General features: G+C 44.3%; 1 protein-coding gene across 7 annotated transcripts in view; it reads left to right on the forward strand.

The window, feature by feature from the left end:
* SMARCA4 (SWI/SNF related BAF chromatin remodeling complex subunit ATPase 4) overlaps positions 1-19,612 on the forward strand; it is a 96,516-nt gene that overhangs the window by 39,226 nt on the left and 37,678 nt on the right. For 6 of the 7 annotated variants that reach the window (XM_070416063.1, XM_070416056.1, XM_070416058.1 and 3 more), the window contains exons 12-19: positions 4,221-4,351; positions 4,513-4,570; positions 8,333-8,454; positions 8,813-8,963; positions 10,302-10,465; positions 16,536-16,602; positions 17,482-17,592; positions 18,845-19,087. In XM_070416063.1, the coding sequence (XP_070272164.1) occupies positions 4,221-4,351; positions 4,513-4,570; positions 8,333-8,454; positions 8,813-8,963; positions 10,302-10,465; positions 16,536-16,602; positions 17,482-17,592; positions 18,845-19,087 (1,047 nt within the window). The remainder of the gene's footprint in view (positions 1-4,220; positions 4,352-4,512; positions 4,571-8,332; positions 8,455-8,812; positions 8,964-10,301; positions 10,466-16,535; positions 16,603-17,481; positions 17,593-18,844; positions 19,088-19,612) is intronic. The other variant, XM_070416059.1, reaches the window with a different exon arrangement.

Here is a 19,612-nt window from a genome sequence, read left to right on the forward strand (position 1 = left end):
GCTGGTTGATTCTTTTTTTTTTTTTTTAAATATATTTCTTATTGATTTCAGAGGGGAAGGGAAAAGGAGAGAGAGAGAGAGAATCATCAATGATGAGAATTATTGATCAGCTGCCTCCAACATGCCCCACACAGGACCGAACCCACAACCCAGGCATGTGCCCTGACTGGGAATCAAACCATGACCTCCTCGTTCATAGGCCAATGCTTAACCACTGAGCCTTGCGGGTCAGGCAGCTGGTTGATTCTTGTATGTGCCCCGACTGGAGCATGACCTTGGCCTATCAAGATGACACTCTAACCAACTGAGTTAACTGGCCAGGGCAGTATTTATTTTCATGCTCAAATTGTTCCAGTTGGGCCAGTAGGAGCTCCTTCAAATTGGTTCCTGTGTCCTTTTGATGTGTCCCTATCATCCTTTGGGGGCTTCCTGACTTCTTTATACACCAAAATGGTGCAACCTTATTGTCTGCTTTTCCTGTCTGAGCCCTGGAGTCAGCCATTTCTCTAAGGAGCCCTGATTCCTTTTCTCAAAGAAGAATATTTTAAATTCTAAATCTAGGAGTGCTCATTACTCCTGGGTGTCATTGCTTCTAGGCCCTCTCAGCGGACAGATGTAGGAAATAGGTGTATGTGTGTGTATACATGTTCATTGCTATTTATATATACGAATATTAACAAACCTTGAGATCACACTGATACCACCAGTTCTAATCCAATACCATGGGGTTATTTCTGTCCTTTCCCTTTCCACACTGAAACAGCAGAAATCTGGCTGCCATTAGCCATGATACTCTTTCCTGTTTGCTCAATCCTAGGATACACAGGATGTACATTCAGAATTCCTAATGCGCCCCCCTCTATAAAAGGAGCCTCCTAGAGCATTTGAGATCTTGCTCCCCGGCATATGTCATCAGTTTGGCTAAATTAAACTCTCATAAAAATTCGAAAAAATAAAAACAAATACAAGGAGCCTCCCAGCTAGAGGTCAGTGTTTGTTTGGAGTTCATCCCGAGAGTGTCCTCTAAGTACTGTGCACAGAAGCTACTTGGATTAGTTCTCCCCTCGTGCCCCTGTTACTGTGGTTTGCCCACCTTTGTTGGTTTTATTTATTTACTCATTGTTGATTTATTTAGTGTGTGAAACACCAGCTTGTTCCAGAGTCTGAGCTGTACAGAGTGGCCCACTCAGAGAGGGGTTGTTGTGCCCACACACCCACCTTCCCACAACATTCCTGCCCACCTCCTGAAACAACTCTTCTGGTGTAATACACACATTTGGGAGAAAGATCTATAAAAGTGGGATGTGTAAATAAGAAGTGTTGTTTTTAGTACCTCCTCTGGCTCCTTGTCCCGCTTCCCAAAGGGTGGCCTTTTCTATGCATGAGCCACTGGAAGGCTTTTCTTTTTCTCACCTAGCATTGTATCTCAGACAACTCACCCTGTTAGCTCATGGACACTTACCATATTCTTTCTATTTTTAAAAAAATTTAATTTAATTTTATTATTGACAGTATTACAGATGTCTCCCATTTTCTCCCTTTTTACCCCCAATTCCCACCCCACCCCAGGCCTTCCCCATGCTATTGTCTGTATCCATGAGTTGTGCATATATGGTTTTTGATTAATCTCTTTCTGTCCCCTCCCACCCCTCCCCCTCGCCCCCCCATAAGATTTGTTATTCTGTTCCATGTATCCATACCTCTGGACCTATTTTGTTTGTCAGTTTATTTTTTTTCATTAGACATATAAGTGAGATCATGTGATGTTTGTCTTTCTCTAACTGGCTTATTTGGCTTAGCATAATAGTCTCCAGGTTCATTCTTCTTTCTTACAGCCCCATAGTATTCCATTGTGTAAATGTGCCATCGCTTTTTTATCCACTCATCTATTGGTGGGCACTTGGGCTGTTTCCAGATCTTAGTTATTGTACATAACTCTGCTATGAACATAGGGGTGCATATCTTCTTTCTGATTGGTGTTTCGGGGTTCTTAGGCTATATTCCCAGAAGTAGGGTTGCTGGGTCAAACGCCAGGTCCATTTTTAATTTACCCTATTCTTTCTAACCTCTCCAAAATGTCATACTTCCTATAGAAAAAATTTAAATGATAACATGAAGAGTAGAAAGCCTAGGTATGCATACTGATTCCTGGTGACATCTTCTCTATTCTTCCTGAAATCTTTATGCTTATATCCCCTTTGTTTTATTTTGGGACTATTTGGGTCAATTTAGATATTAGCTAGACTTTTCCCACTTAGCCAAATATCTTGTGCCACTTTCCATATCACATCATTAGTTCTATTTTCATTTTATTGTGTTGACAGGTTAGGAATCTGTTTCATCATTCAGACTGATAGCTCTTTAGGATGCTTCCCATTTGTAGCTGTTACAAATGCACTGAAAAAAAGAAAAAGATCCTATACTGAGCTACTCTTTACCTCCTCTTCTATTGGTGACTATTTCCGTTTCCTTTTTTCCTATTGCAATGTTGTTGTAGTGAGCCTCCTTATGTATCACCTTTTGATACTGTTTTAGTCAGCTTGGGCTGCTGTAACAAAACACCATGGCACCATAGCCTGGGTGGCTTAAATAACAAGCATTTATGGTCTCACAGTTATGAAGGCTGGAAATCCAAGGTCAGGGTGCAGCAAGGTGGTTTCCTGGTTAAGGGCTCTCTTCCTAGCCTGTTTGTAACAGACGCATCACTCAGTGGTGGCTGTGAATTGTCCTTATTCCCAGCCAGTGGTTCTCAGCATTGGCTGCACATCTGAATCATCTGGGAAACGTTTATAAAACCCTAGAGCAGTTGAATCAGATTTTTTGGGTGGGCAGGTGCAGGCATCACCACCATTAAATGCTCCCAAGGAACATTCAGGGGTGAAAGTCACCTATTGAGGGTTTGTGTATCTGGAGTTGGTGTCACCCCTCCCCTGCCATGGTGGGCCACTTTGAGGGTGAGGTTGTATTGTGCACAGAGACTAATCTCTCTCTACTGTATGAATGGTGTTGGTAGTGCAAAACTTCGGAGGGAGGGAGGGATATAGGTTCCTGGAAGATGCTGTTAATAAAATTTAACTGAGTACATTTGAAGATCTAATTGGTTTTATCCCATGATTTATGAATTGGGTAGGTAGCATCTCATCTAGAAAACAGAGCTATCCTGAGCTGTTATACAAGATGGACAGCTTTTATAGTAATGAGGATGGATCAGTAAAGTCAGCAAAAGAAAAATGAAAATTTATTGGAATAAAGTAAGAGTTCAGGTGATGACAGCTTCTCATTGGTTTAGCTGGGTTTCAATTGGCTAGACTTGTTGCAGTATAAGAGATAAGCTTTCCTCCTGCTGTGGTAGTACAGTAGATGCATTTCCTGTTTGGGAGTGCAACGTAGGTCTCTTCCTGTTGGGATCTGTAATTGACTTCCTGTTGGGGGCAATTAATTTAGAGTGGTAGGACATGAGAACTTCTCTACAGGCCTTCATGATGCCAGTTTTAGTTTAGATTAATTGGATCCAATTTAGTTGACCTAATTTTTTGTTTATTAATTTTCACAATGTAAAGAAAGGTTTAAAGTAAGAACTTCATCCTTATTCTGAAATCTTCAGGAAATTTGAAGGGGGAAATGCTCATCCAAAGTTGATATCTCAGAAGGAGAAGTCAAAGAATTTCATATGTGTTGCTAAGAGGAAGTTCGTTGTTTTATTTTTCAAATATTCCAGTTAGCTATTTAACAACAACAAAAATGAGGACCTTGATGAAGTAACAAACACATTACAAATGGAAAAATAATCAAGGGCCAGAAGAATGTGAATAGTAGTCATTTGTGTAAAAATTGGGAGAAACCAGTTCTAGTTTCTTATGCATGGAATTGATCTGTAATGATGCATGGTGGGCATCTATGAAGAAAGAAACTTCTGAGGAACAGGGGATGGAGAGAATCCATACTCTATACTCTTGAATTTTAAACTACATGACTCTATTACCTATTTGAAAATAAAAGCATGTATGTCAGTTATCTCAAAGAAACTGCTGTTATCAGTGGATTATATTTTTTCCTGAATTATTGACATATAGGAAACCCATTTTCACAACCACAAGCCATGGTTGTGTGCCAGTTTTTTTGGTTATAGAGTTGACAGGGCACTTCCCAGTTGGCCATGGTTAGTGAACATCTGAGATATGGTCACTGCAGAACCTAAAGTCACACGTGTCTCTTTTCAGCCTCTGGACGAGACCAGCCAAATGAGTGACCTGCCTGTGAAAGTGATCCATGTGGAGAGTGGGAAGATCCTCACAGGCACGGATGCCCCCAAAGCAGGGCAGCTGGAGGCCTGGCTTGAGATGAACCCAGGGTGAGTTGAGCCTTGAATTCCAGATGCAACCAGGATCCTGAGTCAGCTGCCTGGTAGCTGGTGGTGATTTTGCTTGATTTGGAAACAAGCCAATTTGCTAAGGTAAATGAATTATGCTGGTTTGGGGGAGGTTTATATTAAAACACTAATATTTTTTCTAGGTATGAAGTAGCTCCAAGATCTGATAGTGAAGAAAGTGGCTCAGAAGAAGAGGAGGAGGTGAGTCTATTTCCTTCTGTCAAGGCCCTCGGTGCTCTGTAGTGGTGACCTCTCTCCCTTGTGTATCGGTCACTCCTGCATGCTGTGACTCTCCCACTCCGCTTGGGCATCATGTGGGACAAGAGATGGGCAGAGGGTAGCCAAGGCCTCAATCCTGATGAAAAGTTGGTGCTTTAAAGCTGTGCTGTCTAGTACAGGAGCCTCTAGCCACACATGACTGTTTTAATTTTAAATTAAATTAATCAAATTAAGTAGAATTTAAAACTCATATCCTTGGTCATAATAGCCGCTTTTCAAATGCTCAACAGCCTTCTGCACAAAACAAATAATCACTATAAAGTTGTGAGCATTAAATCATGTGCATGTTTACTTATTATAATCTGTTCATTGAAAATACTATAATACTTTACTCATTTTCATGCAAATTTTTAAAAAATATATTTTTTTATTGTTTTCAGAGAGGAAGGGAGAACAGGAGAGAGATAGAAGCATCAGTGATAAGAGAGAATCATTGATTGGCTGCCTCCTGCATGCCCCCTACTGGGGATTGAGCCCACAACCCCGGGCATGTGCCCTGACTGGAAATTGAACCCAGGACCTCTTGGTCCATGAGATAATGCTCAATGCACTAAGCCACCACAACTGGGCTTATACATATTCTTTAAATCACTTAATTATTATATGCTAAAGTGACTTCTAGATTTTCCCTGGTTGACAAAACTCTGATTAAGAGCCTGCTCCTGCCCTAGCCGGTTTGGCTCAGTGGATGGAGCGTTGGCCTGCGGACTGAAGGGTCCCAGGTTCGATTCTGGGCAGGGGCACATGCCTGGATTGCGGGCTTGATCCCTAGTGGGGGACATGCAGGAGGCAGCCTGTCAATGGTTCTCTCTCATCACTGATGTTTTCGATCTCTCTATCCCTCTCTCTTCCTCTCTAAAATTAATTTAAAAAAAAAAAAAAAAAGAGCCTGCTCCTCTATCTGTTGTGAATTGCCTCCTTGGAAAGGATAACTCAGAGGGAGCTAGGATGCAGTTCCTGTAGGCAATGTTCCTTTCACACATTTAGCATCCAGCAGGGTGATCTTCACTCCCCCTTCAGCTGGGGTTAGAGGATCTTAAAAGGCTTTCAAGTGATATTTTAAAATATTGATCTTGTTGCCTATGAACTGGCTAAACAGATATTGTTATTTCTGATAGTTTTGTTTTGTTGTTATTGTAGACTAGAGGTCCAGTGCAGGAAATTCATGCACTTGGGGGCTGGTCTCTCAGCCCGGCCTGCACCCTCTCGCAGTCTGGGAGCCATTGGGGGATGTCCAGTGGAAGCGGGGGAGGCTCCTGCCACTGCCACTGTGCTCACCAGTTGTGAGCCTGGCTTCTGGCTGAGTGGTGCTCCCCATGTGGGAGCACACTGACCACCAGGGGGCAGCTCCTGCGTTGAGTGCCCCCTGGTGGTCAGTGCACGTCATAGCGACCAGTTGTTCTGCCGTTCGGTCGATTTGCATATTGGCCTTTTATTATATAGGATTCTTTAGAATTTTCACATACAGGATCATGCCATCTGTAAATAATGGCAATTTTACTACTTCCAACGCTTCCTGTCATTGTGTTTTCAATTTCTTTTTTCTTGCCTTGTTGCACTGGCTAGATTCTCCAGTACAGTGTTGAATATGTGTCAAGAGCAGACATCCTTGCCTTTTTTCCGATGTTAGGGGTAATGCATTTCGTCTGTCACTGCTGTTTGATGTTAGCTGTAGGTTTTTTGAACATGGTCTTTATCAGGTTGAGTAAATTGTCTTTTAATCCTAGTTTATTGAAAGTTTTTATAATTCTGTCTATAGTTGATTGTTTTTTTATCTGTTACGCACTAGTATGCTTTATTATATAAATTAATTTTTGGATATTAAACCAAACTTGCATTCCTGGGATAAATTCTACTTTGTCTTGATGTGCAATCTTCTCTATATATCATAGTGTTGCTAATATTTTGTTGAGGATTTTTGAGTCTAGTTTTCTCATGACATCTTTGTGTAGCTTTGATATTAGGTTAACATTGGCCTTCTAGATGGGGTTAGAAAATGTTCCCTTCTCTACTTTCTGGAAGAGTTTGAGAAAAATGGTATTAATCTTAAAATATTTGATAGAATTCTTCTGTTAAGCCATCTGGGACTGGCCTTTTCATTGTGAGAAGATTTTTAGTTACTAATTCAATTAGCTGTCAGATTTTATTTAGATTTGTCTACTTTTTTTTTTTTTTTTAAATATATCTTATTGATTTTTTACAGAGAGGAAGGGAGAGAGAGAGTTAGAAACATCGATGAGAGAGAAACATCGATCAGCCGCCTCCTGCACATCTCCCACTGGGGATGTGCCCACAACCCAGGTACATGCCCTTGACCGGAATCGAACCTGGGACCTTTCAGTCCACAGGCTGACGCTCTATCCACTGAGCCAAACCGGTTTCGGCAATTTGTCTACTTCTTGAGTCAGTTTTAATAGTTTGTATCTTTCTAGGAGTTTGTCCATTTCATTTTAGTTATTTGTTGGTAAACGGTTACTTATAATAGTTCCTTATTATCATATTTAAAAATACATACATATATATGTAATTTCAGAGAGAAAGGAGATGGAGAGAGATAGAAACACCAATGATGAGAGAGAATCATTGATCGGCTGCCTCCTGCATGCTCCCTAATGGGGATTGAGCTTGAAACCTGGGCATGTATCCTGACCAGGGAATTGAAACATGACCTCCTGGTTCATAGGTTGATGCTCAACCACTGAGCCACACTGGCCAGGCTGAAGTCTCTTTTAGAAGAATTTGTCTACAACCTTACTCAAACTTAGCTAAGAGTCTCACCCCAATATTAATCTCAGATATGGTAATATCAGTTAGGGTAAATCTGTACTAGTTATGATTTTTTTTTTGGCCAAAAATGTTTGGGCTGTTATCACCTGTTTAATATTCCAAATGATCTATAAAATCATTTTGCATACCCTGAAAGAAATCCCACTAGGTTTTTTTATTGGAATTTTTAGCAGATTAATTGGATTTTTTAGTTTTTTTTAGTTTTATAGCAGTTCCTTTATACATGAAAATAATTACTGGGACTTTGTGTCACTTAGATAGAAATATAAGGATGGTTTACTACCAGGAAATACATTCATGTGTATTTTATTAATATGTCATGCAAAATCCCTTTATCATCTCAGTAAATGCTGAAAAATCACTTTCATGAAACACAACACTTACTTTACAGGTTTATAGAAAACCTCTTACTAAATTAGGATGCCTGTTATCACCAGTATTATTTGACATATTTTAGGCATTTTAGTCATATCGATAAAGCTAGAAATAAATCAAGAGCAACAAATATTGAAAATTGGCTATTAAATGTTTTATATTGAGAAACTCCAAGAGATTACAGTGAAAGTCAGCTTGAATAGATTAGACAAGGAATAAATGTGTAGTGTACATTGTATAATGGGGGCAGGAGACATGAAGAATCTATTGTTAGTAAACAAACGTACAAAGTAGCCTGAGATAGCCTTAAAAAGAAGTGTCTGAACTCTGCTGGGAAAACTAAAAATAATATGCCAAGCAATTGAAAGAGATGCAAAGAGGAGGCATGACACATGCCGGGACAAGAAGAAGGTGTGAGAGTTGTAAAAACTTCGCTTGTTTCTAAAAGTGTGTTCTCCCCTGGGATCCCTGTGCCTGTCCCTGTGGGGTGTCTTGAGCTGATGCAGTCTTTTCTCTTGGTAGGAGGAGGAGGAGGAACAGCCGCAGCCAGCACAGCCTCCCACTTTGCCTGTGGAGGAGAAGAAGAAGATTCCAGATCCAGACAGTGATGACGTCTCTGAGGTGGACGCTCGGCACATCATTGAGTAAGGCATCCCTACACACGCTCCTTTTCCACCAGCTTCCTTCACGGGGGTCCTGGCAGGACGTTAGCGTCCCAGCTTCTCCCTGGATGGTGCTTACCACTGTCTAGCCACTGTGTGGAAGCCACTGTGAGACCACAAATGGGAGTTCAGTCTTAGTGCCTGTCTCCCTCCCCGCCACCCCACTCTTCCCGGATTAATATTTGCTGCTGCCTTGCCTGTCCTTAGACTTTCCAGTTACTTTTCTTACTTAAGGCTTGAGTCACAGGTCCTTAAAGGGCTGCTCCAGAATCTTGTGTCAGAAGTACATTGTTACAAATAGAAATGTGTGTCTTTACTCAGTGATTCTATTCACTTACAGGAATGCCAAGCAAGATGTTGATGATGAGTACGGTGTGTCCCAGGCCCTTGCTCGTGGCCTGCAGTCCTATTATGCCGTGGCTCATGCTGTCACTGAGAGAGTGGATAAGCAGTCAGCGCTTATGGTCAATGGCGTCCTCAAACAGTACCAGGTGAGGCAGGAGGGGGCTGTACCTACATAGCAGTCCTGACAGATAGGTCCCAGCTTGTGGGAGACTGCTGAAGTCGGGCAGACTCAAGTTCACATTCTGCTCCTTGTCTCTGGGTACCTCACTCTTTTTCTCTAAGCCTCAGTTTCCCTTTCTATAAAGTAGAAGCATGATTTGTTAGGTTAGCCACCAGGAGGAAATGAAACGGTGCAATATATTAGTATTTGCTGGGTGCTTAATCTGTGCAGGGCAGGATAGCAGCGTGTTCTACGCTGTTAGCTTCTGAATCCCCAGCAACTCTGAATAGGCACTATCATCCTCCACACTTTACAGGATTAGGGGTGTGTGCCACTGAGGAACAGAAAAGGGCAGTGATTCCTCAAACTTACAGCTTGGGAGTGGTCAAACCAGTACCGGACCCAGGTGTAGACACAGATCATGTTCCCCGATGCTCTCTGAGGTATAGGAAGCGAGGAGTGATGGCATCAATGTCAGGAGCTGGCAGCCTGGAACTTAGCCTTTCCTTCTGTGGAGGTGACGTGACACTGGCACTAAAGCTCTTTGTCAGACAAGAATCACAGCTGCCATAGTAGAAATTTCTTTTTCTGTGGCCCCATATCCCAAGCTCATTTATAAGCTCTCAAGAGGCAGCTGGTTTATATTTAATCAAAGATTTTCTGTTTGGTTGTGGCCCTTATACTCCAAGTTTCCCTGAAAGAACTCTCACAGCCTCCATGCCAGTATCGAGTTCCAAAGAGGCAAAGCCAGTGACCAGTGACATTTCCAGTGGACAGAAGTTACTTCCTTAATCTGTTAGGAAAATGTCCAGATTTTCCTTTATAACATTATATTCCATTTGAAAACCATCTTCTCTTTAATGGTTCATATATTGCAGAAACCTTGCAAGCATTGGAAAGCTCTCAGTTAATCCTGACATGCTAGTTAGGTGGTCATTGGCCGTATGGTGGATTCATCAGCACGTTCTCTTGAAACCCTAATGATCTCCCAAATCGAGTGTCACATGGTTGTGGGCAGGTTTGTCCCAGTGTGCCACATGGCTTGGTGTCAGGCAGTGACAGACGGACCTTATAACTTTAGTTCAGATGTTCATCTGAAAAATAAATTTTGTATACTGTACATATATTATTAACACAGCAACTCTTTCATTTCATAGGAATGATTGCTGAGGATGAGGCTAAGGCAAAAAGAAGTGGGGTGATGGAGAGCAAAACACCAAATAAAGATGGCCGTGGGCAGTTCGTGGCTAGGGCTGAACTTGTTCTGGTTGTACGCGAGTCTCTGAAGTGTGGGCTTCAGTGTTTGCTGTCTCTCTCCTTGCAGATCAAGGGCTTGGAGTGGCTGGTGTCCCTATACAACAACAACCTGAATGGCATCCTGGCCGATGAGATGGGCCTGGGGAAGACCATCCAGACCATTGCACTCATCACGTACCTCATGGAGCACAAGCGCATCAATGGGCCCTTTCTCATCATTGTACCTCTCTCGTAAGTGCACCCACCCCTGGAGGTCCAGGAGTGTCCAGTGCAAGTAACCCCACTGCCCCGCTTCAGTGACACCCCAGCTTTCATTCAGACATCGGTGTGTGAGTTTACTGGGTCTTTCCTAATAAAGTACCACTGCCTTATGGCTTAAACAACAGGCGTTATTTTCCTGGAGGCAGAAAGTCTGAGAACAAGGCATCAGCAGAGTTGGTTTCTCCTGAGGCCTCTCTCTCCTCCCTATGTCCTCACATAGTCTTCCTCCAGTGTTGTCTATCCTAATTTCCTCTATTTATAAGGATACCAGTCATTGGGTTAGGGCCCATCCTAATGACCTTATTTTAACTTCATTACCTCTTTAGAAACCCTTTCTCCAAATACAGTCACATTCTGAGGTTTTGGGGTTGAGGACTTCAACATAGGGATATTAGGGTGACATAACTCAGCCCATAACAGCCTGCCTATGGGCAGGATAGGAAAAGGGCAGGTGACTGTATTAATTCATTGTCTGAATTGGGACTCACTGGATCTTAAGGTTCTCTTCAAGCCCACAACCAGCAAATTCCATACAAGGGTGGTGAGTCACAGGAACTGAGGATCCTCATGTTAGAAGATTAGAGTGGAGCCATTTGAGCAAACGCTTTCCACCCTGGAGTCCTGTCAGTCCCATCCCAGCCTTGGTGATACAGATGCTCAGGTGTAGTGGGACCTGACAGCATCCTGAGGAGGTTCTCACCGTCCCTGTGCGCCACTGTTCTCCTCCTTGCAGACACCCCTCTGGGTCCGTGATTCCATCAGCCACTCTGGACAGCCCTCTTTTCAACTCAGTCTGTGTCAAAAAATGTCTCAACTCCCCCAGCATGTTTGCAAAAGTCCCAGGGCCCCCTCTCATTGACCCAGCTCCAGTTACATGACAGGCACCAGTCCAATCACAGGCCTGGGGTGTTGTCTGCTCTCATGTTGCCAGGCTTATGTGTACACTTGGCCTAGCCCTGGATGGAGGGGAACCCCCTTAACTTCAGTCCAGTACTAAGTGGGGACCATGTCATCATCGATTAGTGGATGAAGGGAAGAATGGGAAGCTGAGTGCTAATGCCTTCCTGCCTTTAAGAAGGCCAGGCCTTTAAAGGTCACGCACTCATGGGTGGTTATCTCAGAATCCCATAAGAATGTAACTTGGAGAAACGTATTTCTTCTTTCTGCCCTCCCTCCCACGTGGTGGTATAAAATAGGCTACCTTGGCAGTCTTCGTGGAGATGTTTGCAGTGTGGGAGGATGTCCTAGGCTAGCAGATGGCCTTGCCTTCTCCTCCCTTGTGGTCAGACCCAACTTGCTTCTTGGCTTCCCACTGCACTAGCCTGTGCAATGTCGCCTAGCCCCGCAGTGGCTAAAGTCCCCTCTGTTCCCCCGAGGTGTAACTTCATCTTCACACTGCTTTCTTCAGTGTGCTGTTCTGCAGCCTGGGTTTATTTTTACCTTCTCATTTTAAAATTATTTCAAACTCATAATAATTGCAAAAATATTGTAAAGTATTCCTATACACCCGGCCTCCCAAATCTTACACCAGGTCAGTTAACACCATGAAGGGAACAATGACTTAATACTGTTAATGAATCTAGAGACCTTATTCAAATGTCTGTTTCCCCATTTATAACCTTTTTCTAGTCCAGAATCCCACTTTGCATTTTGTTGTCACATCTCTGTGACAGTTTGCCAGTCCATCTTCGTCCTTCATGATCTTACCACTTGAATCCTGGTCAAGCTGTTCCTCAGATTGTGTGAGATGTGCCTATTTCTGAAATTCTGGCAAGAATCCCCCAAGAGGGATGCCATGCTCTTTTTGGGACCTCATGTCAAGAGGCACCAGGTGAGGGTAACTTGGATTTTGGGTATGTGGTGCCTGCCCGTTTTCCCCTCCCATCATAAATCTAAGAGTTTTCCTTTGTAATTCATAAGTATCATGTGGGAAGGCACTTAGAAACCATATAATATCCTATTTGTCATCATACTTTCCCAGTAATTTTAGCATCCATCAGTTGCGTCTCGCTTGAAATGATTATTACTGTGGGAGGTACCAAATAGTGGATTTCTCCTTCCAACACAGTGGGCTCTATCATTATAGAAGTCCAGAATGGACACTGTCATTATTGATTTTGTTCCTTAAATGGTCCCTGATTTGGCTTGGGGAGACCCTTCCAGTTGGTTTTAACACATCCCCATCATCATTGTATTGTGGTTGGTGTTTACTTCAGAATGCATTTATTTATTTATTTATTTATTATTATTATTATATATTTTAAAACGTATTTTTATTGATTTCAGAGAGGAAAGGAGAGGGAGAGAGAGATAGAAACATCAATGATGAGAGAGAATCATTGATTGGCAGCCTCCTGCACACCCTCTATTGGGGATCAAGCCCATACCCCGGGCATGTGCCCCTGACTGGAATCGAACCCGGGACCCTTCAGTCCACAGGCTGACGCTCTATCCACTGAACCAAATTGGCCAGGGCCAGAATGCTTTTAGACGTATGAAGAAGATGTGAAGATACTAAAGAGAGCTCCCAGATACCTTCCCCCAGTTTGCTCTGGTGCTGATAACATCTTACATGGCCGTGTTACATTTGACGCAACTCAGGAACCAGCCCTGTCACGCTACTATTCACTAAATTCCAGGCGTTCTTTGTGTTTCACTAGTTCTCCCCCAATGTCTGGTTTCTAATTCCAGGATCCTGGATTACCTTTAGTCATCACTTCTTCTTAGCCTTCCCTGGTCTGTGACCGTTGCTCAGATTTTCCATGTTCTTGATGACCTTGATGGTTTTAAGGAGAACTGCTCAGGTGTTTTGTAGGGTTCCCTCAGTCTGGATCTCTCTGGTGATTTTTCTCATGCTTACATGGGACAGACGACTATAAGGTAGTTACTGTCAACATGACTTTTCACTGTTGATGTTGACCTTGATCACCTGGCTGAGGTAGTGTTTGTGAGGTGTCTGCTGTGAAGTTTCTCTTTTTTCTCCCTTCCATACTTTATTCTGTAAGAAGGTCACTCTGCTCGTCCCATACACAAGAGGTGGGCAGTTAAGCTCCACCTCCTTGAGGGGGGAACAAATACATAAATGATTTGGAATTCTTCTGTACAGAATATTTCTTCTCTCCCAGTTGTTAATTTATTTAATCATTTCTATCAGTATGGACTCATGCATATTTATTTTATATTTGGGGCTATACTCCAGTACTAGTTTATTTCGTTGCTCAAATTATTCCAGCTATGGCCATAGGGAGGAGCTCTTTCAGTTGACTACTCTGTCCCTTTGACATGCTCCCATCACTGTGGTGTTTTGAGCACTTGGCTTTTTGGCACCCAAAGGTGCTCCAAGCTCAGCATGTACATTTTCCACCCAGGCCTAGAATCAGCCTGGTTTATCTTATTAGAGAATGGAATTGGAAGCCAAGGCCTGGATGTAGCAGGGCTTCTTGCTTCTGGGGTGTCCATACTTCTAGGCCCTCTCAGCGGGCAGCACTAGGAAATACATATATGTGTACTAAGCCTTATATACACATACCTAACATCATAACATAGATAACAGTGTCTGGTCATCTGTATCTCTGTTAAAGTTAAACATAGTCATACTGTGGTCTCCAATTCTCAGTGAGGACCATGTGGCTCATTCTAGGGTTTTCTCATTTATTTGTTTGTTCCCACTGTACATATACAGTACTTTCAGAAGAGTTAGCCCATGCAAACCAACTTTACCACCTAGAGCAGTGGTTCTCAACATTCCTAATGCCGCAACCCTTTAATACAGTTCATGTTGTGACCCCCAATCATAAAATTATTTTCGTTGCTGCTTCATAACTGTAATTTTGCTACTGTTATGAATAGTAATGTAAATATCTGATATGCAGGATGTATTTTCATTGTTATAAATTGAACATAAAGCATAGTGATTAATCACAAAAACAATATGTAATTATATATGTGTTTTCCGATGGTCTTAGGCGACCCCTGTGAAAGGGTCATTCAACCCCCAAAGGGCTCGCGACCCACAGGTTGAGAACCGCTGACCTAGAGTATTGTGTTCAGATCCACTTCCTTTCATTTCTAGGCTTATATTTCCAGTTAAAACACCTTTCTCCAAGGTTATTTAAGTTGGCTTCTTTCCCCCCTTCTCTTCAGTGAAGTTTTGCCGTGTGTTGATCTTCAGACAAGGGTCTAGTCCAGGGGTGGGCAAACTTTTTGACTCGAGGGCCACAATGGGTTCTTAAACTGGACCGGAGGGCCGGAACAAAAGCATGGATGGAGTGTTTGTGTGAACTAATATAAATTCAAAGTAAACATCATTACATAAAAGGGTACGGTCTTACCATGTCACTTTCTACCTGGTTATTACTTGTACTCAGCACATATCCTATTATTTGTGCTAATGAAGCCACCCTATTTTTTATTTTAGTAATTTCTGACAGGATCATTTGGCCAAGTTACAGTTCCATGTATTTATTCTTCAGTGCTTACCCAGATAAAAATAACTACGTATGTAAATATTATAAATAGACATAATTATTAGAAGTAATAAAATATTCAGTGTGAACACTCACCTATTTGCTTAAAAATTAAACTTGTATCACAGTAAAAAAAAAAAAGGGTACGGTCTTTTTTTTTTTTTAGTTTTATTCATTTCAAACGGGCGGGATCCGGCTCACGGGCCGTAGTTTGCCCACGGCTGGTCTAGTCTGTCAAATGTCATCTCCTCCCAGCCAGAAGCTACCTGTGCTCCTGAGAATGTTTTTAGACTTTGAGCATTCAGCTGTCCCATCCACTGGTTGGGATGTGCAACTCTCTACCATGCATTTGCTTGTCCTGCCTCCCTCTGTTTTTTTTTTTAATATATATTTTATTGATTTTTTACAGAGAGGAAGGGAGAGAGATAGAGAGTTAGAAACATCGATGAGAGAGAAACATCGATCAGCTGCCTCCTGCACATCTCCTACTGGGGATGTGCCCGCAACCCAGGTACATGCCCTTGACCGGAATCGAACCTGGGACCCCTCAGTCCGCAGGCCGACGCTCTATCCACCGAGCCAAACCGGTTTCGGCGCCCCTCTGGTTTTAAAAAATATATTTTTATTGCTTACAGGAGAGGAAGGGAGAAGGAGAGAGAGAGATAGAAACCTCAGTGATGAGAGTGAAGTATTGATTGGCTGCCTCCTACACACCCCACACTGGGGATCAAGCCCACAACCCAGTCATATGCCTTGACCAGGAATCGAACCATGACCTCTTGGTTCATAGGTTGACGCTCAATCACTGAGCTATGCCGGCTGGGTTCCATCTTCATTCTTTGTCTTAATGGGCAGGAGCCTTCAGTGGCTGTCATTTTTTTTAATTTATTTTTTAAATATATTTTATTGATTTTTTTTTACAGAGAGGAAGGGAGAGGGATAGAGAGTTAGAAACATCAATGAGAGAGAAACATCGATCAGTTGCCCCCTGCATACCTCCTACTGGGGATGTACATGCCCTTGACCGGAATCGAACCAGGGACCCTTCAGTCCGCAGGCTGATGCTCTACCCACTGACCCAAACTGGCTAGGGCTGTCATTTTTATTTTGAGGTGGCATAAAGATACAGGTGGTGTCTCCCGTACTCCTAGGTTCCATAGCATGATCTAGCATGGTTCTGAACCTGAAACAAAGCACCATGAGTCTGTGCATTTTTCCTGGTAACAGGTTTATAGAATATAGCTTATTCCCACAGATGGTTGTGACCCATAGTGATGACAGAGAACTGGTCTCTAAGGTCCAACTTCTGGGTTCAGCCTTCTCTGGCCGACCAACTCTAATCCAGGCCAACCCAGGCTTCTCACTGTCCCTGTACCTGCCGCCACACTTGTGTGTCCCTGATCCTCCCTCCCACGGCACCTTCCCTCACTTGCCCCCATTGGAGACCATCAGTTACTCTGCCAGCTCTGAGCGCCACGACCACACTGGCCTCACTTCCCAGTGGACATTGGTATGAACAGTGAGCTATTGTTGACTGAACTAGAACCTGACTGTTCCTTCCTTGTTTCCGTTAGAACGCTGTCAAACTGGGCTTACGAATTTGACAAATGGGCTCCCTCCGTGGTGAAGGTGTCCTACAAGGTATGTCGCAGCCTGTGGAGTGGACATCGGTGAGAGCAGGGTAGGAGAGTAAGGAATACAGATGGTGAATAGGGAAGTCAACTTGTATTAATAATGAGGCATATGTGCGCATTTTCCTATGTTATACACTTGGGATCGTGGTGTTAATGCAGGTTTGGGGTCACTTGTTTTGGGGGGTAATGTTTATTTCTTATCAGTTCACCCTGTAAAGTGGGGACTTAATTGTACTTGTTTTCCTGGTTGGGAAACTGAGGCAGAGAGGGCCTCATGCAGCCACTTAGTTGCAGAGCCAGGTTATGTCTGGTCACTAGACTCCAGGGACCAGGCTTTTCACCCTGTGCTGTGAGGCTCTCTGCTCATGCTGGGGAGAGGGGTCTTGGCAGAAGGGACAGCATGCATGTTTGGAGGAAACTTGATACATTTGAGGAGTTAAAAGTATTTCTGGCAAAAGCTTACGGGACCCAGTGGCAATCAATCTGTGTGGAATGAGAACCTGAAGAACTCTGGGGTTCTGGTCATATGGTTCAGGAGTTTGGACCTGGGAACAGGACTGGGCAGGTTTGCTAATTGCAAATAGGCTGGAGCTTCTGTCAGGACATGATCTCGATGGCCAGTGCTCGGGTGGGAGGTTTTAAGGAGGATGCCCTGGTGTTCAGCTTGGAAGCCTGAGAGGGACCCAGGAAGAGGTGGGGAGCAGATTTGCCATTGGGACTCAGGCAGATGGTGGTGCAGACAGCAAGCCTCCCAGAGAACCCACAAGCCTTTCTCCGCCCCTTGCATTTGGCACTCAGCACATTGCGGTTGGAGAACAGGAGCCAGCAGCTCACCTAATTCTTCTCCCCTGGAGGCTGATGTGTGCATGTCTTCTCTTCTTCACAGGGCTCTCCAGCAGCCAGACGGGCTTTCGTCCCCCAGCTCCGGAGTGGCAAGTTCAATGTCTTGCTAACAACATACGAGTACATCATTAAAGACAAGCACATCCTTGCGAAGGTAGCGTGTCCTCATGTAAAACACCAGTCCTAAGCGCTCAGTGCTATCAGGGAGCATGCGATCCAGCCCGATCCAGGATTGTTATGAATGTGAACACTTAACATCTTCTCAAAGCCCCTTGCAAGTAATTTTTCACTGATTCCCCTGCACATGTGTATAAAGATAGCTGCTGTGTATATGCAAGGTCACTGTCAAGGTGACCTTGGGTTTGCCTCTCTCTTCCCAGGCTAGCCTGGGGTTAGATCCAGAGATGGGGTCGCCTACATTGCACGTGTGCTAGCTTCTCCTGGGGCTTTTCCCAAAGAGTCTGGTCACACAAGATGCTTCCTGACTCACCTGTCTTCCTGCAGTGTCCTGATAGGGCCATGGAGAAGTCAGCCTGTCTTTACCTGTCTCCAGCAACCTTAGGGGCCCCCCCCCCCCCCAGTGACTGTGCTTTCCCCAGCATAGCCATGGGAAACCAGCCCATGATGCTCTCTGAGGCCCTGTGTGGCCCGTCAGCCTTGGGCTGCTGGGCTGGCAAGTTCGGTGGGGGCTGTACAGGCTTCTTAGCTGACGTAGTTGTGAAGGTGGCTCTGGTTAGGCCATACTGAATTACTGAGAACATAGTGATATAAAACAGACACCATCCCTTGTTTCCTGGTTTGAGGAGGGGTCGAAGCTGAAGATGATGCATCTGGTCTCACCTCTAACCATTCAATAGAGTGAAGTAGAGGGTAGAGTCTTTGACCCAAGATGGAGATGTTTACAAGTTACCACACCTCAGGGACTTGGTCAGAATGATGATATCGGATGCTTAATAGGCATCTCTGAGCCTGCAGATGAGGAGAGTGAGGCCCAGAGAGCAGATGTACATTGTGTGGTCACCCTCTGACTCAGCACCTCTCTCCTCCCCCACCCCCGTTGGACTGCTCTGATCAGTGAGGGGAGGTGCTGTTTGATGATTTTTCTGTGCTACATACTAGCATATGTAATTTTGGGAAGGAAACCAGACTACTTTCTACAACTTGCTTTGTTCATCCAACAGTTTAGTTCACGGGCATGTCTCCTTGTCTGTCCGTGCGTACCCCATTCTTTATAGAGGCATGTTGTGTGGCTTTCTCTCGGTGAGCTGGTCCCTTGTCAGGGGACATTGTCATGCCTCAGTGAGCTCTTCCACATGGAGCCCTCTTGCCTAATGGCTGTGAGAGTATTGCTCACCTGGGGGCAGCCCTGCTACCTCTCCTCTAAACGCCTGCCCTTGGGCCTGCAGATCCGCTGGAAGTACATGATCGTGGATGAAGGCCACCGCATGAAGAACCACCACTGCAAGCTGACTCAGGTCCTCAACACGCACTACGTGGCTCCCCGCCGCCTTCTGCTGACAGGCACGCCGCTGCAGAACAAGCTCCCTGAGCTCTGGGCACTCCTCAATTTCCTGCTGCCCACCATCTTCAAGAGCTGCAGCACCTTTGAGCAGTGGTTCAATGCGCCCTTTGCCATGACTGGAGAAAAGGTGGGTGTGCGCGGCCAGCCCTGTGGTGGTGAGATGGGGCAGGGAACTGTGGTCGTGGGCCACCCTCAGAGGAGCTGGGTGTGCATTGAGTGCCCACCACAACGGGCTGGGACTGTGGTAGGTGTCAGGGTCCTAGAGAAGAGCAGTGATTGAGGAGGTTAACTCTGGGGAGACACTTGGGGCTTCTTTGACCCTGTGCCCCAGACACAGAGAGGGCACAGTGAGGAATATGGCCTTGAGGGAGCTGTGGGGCCAGAGCAAGGGTGTGAAGGGGGAGTTGGAGGGCCTGAGGGGCCTGTTGGTCTCTTTAAGGATTTACCCTAAGGGCAGTGGGAAGCCCAAAAGTTTTTAGTCACAGGAGTAACATCATATTCTGTGTATTTTATTTTTTAATTTTATTTTTATTGATTTCAGAGAGGAAGGGGGAGAGAGAGAGATAGAAACATCAATGATGAGAGAGAGAATCATTGATCAGCTGCCTCTTGCACCCGCGCCCCCCCCCCTCCCCACCGGGGGTGACCAGCC

The sequence above is a fragment of the Myotis yumanensis genome, unplaced genomic scaffold (genome assembly GCF_028538775.1).
Source record: "Myotis yumanensis isolate MYYU_CA2020_CCGP unplaced genomic scaffold, mMyoYum1.0.hap1 SCAF_5, whole genome shotgun sequence".
Classification (NCBI taxonomy): Eukaryota; Metazoa; Chordata; class Mammalia; order Chiroptera; family Vespertilionidae; genus Myotis; species Myotis yumanensis.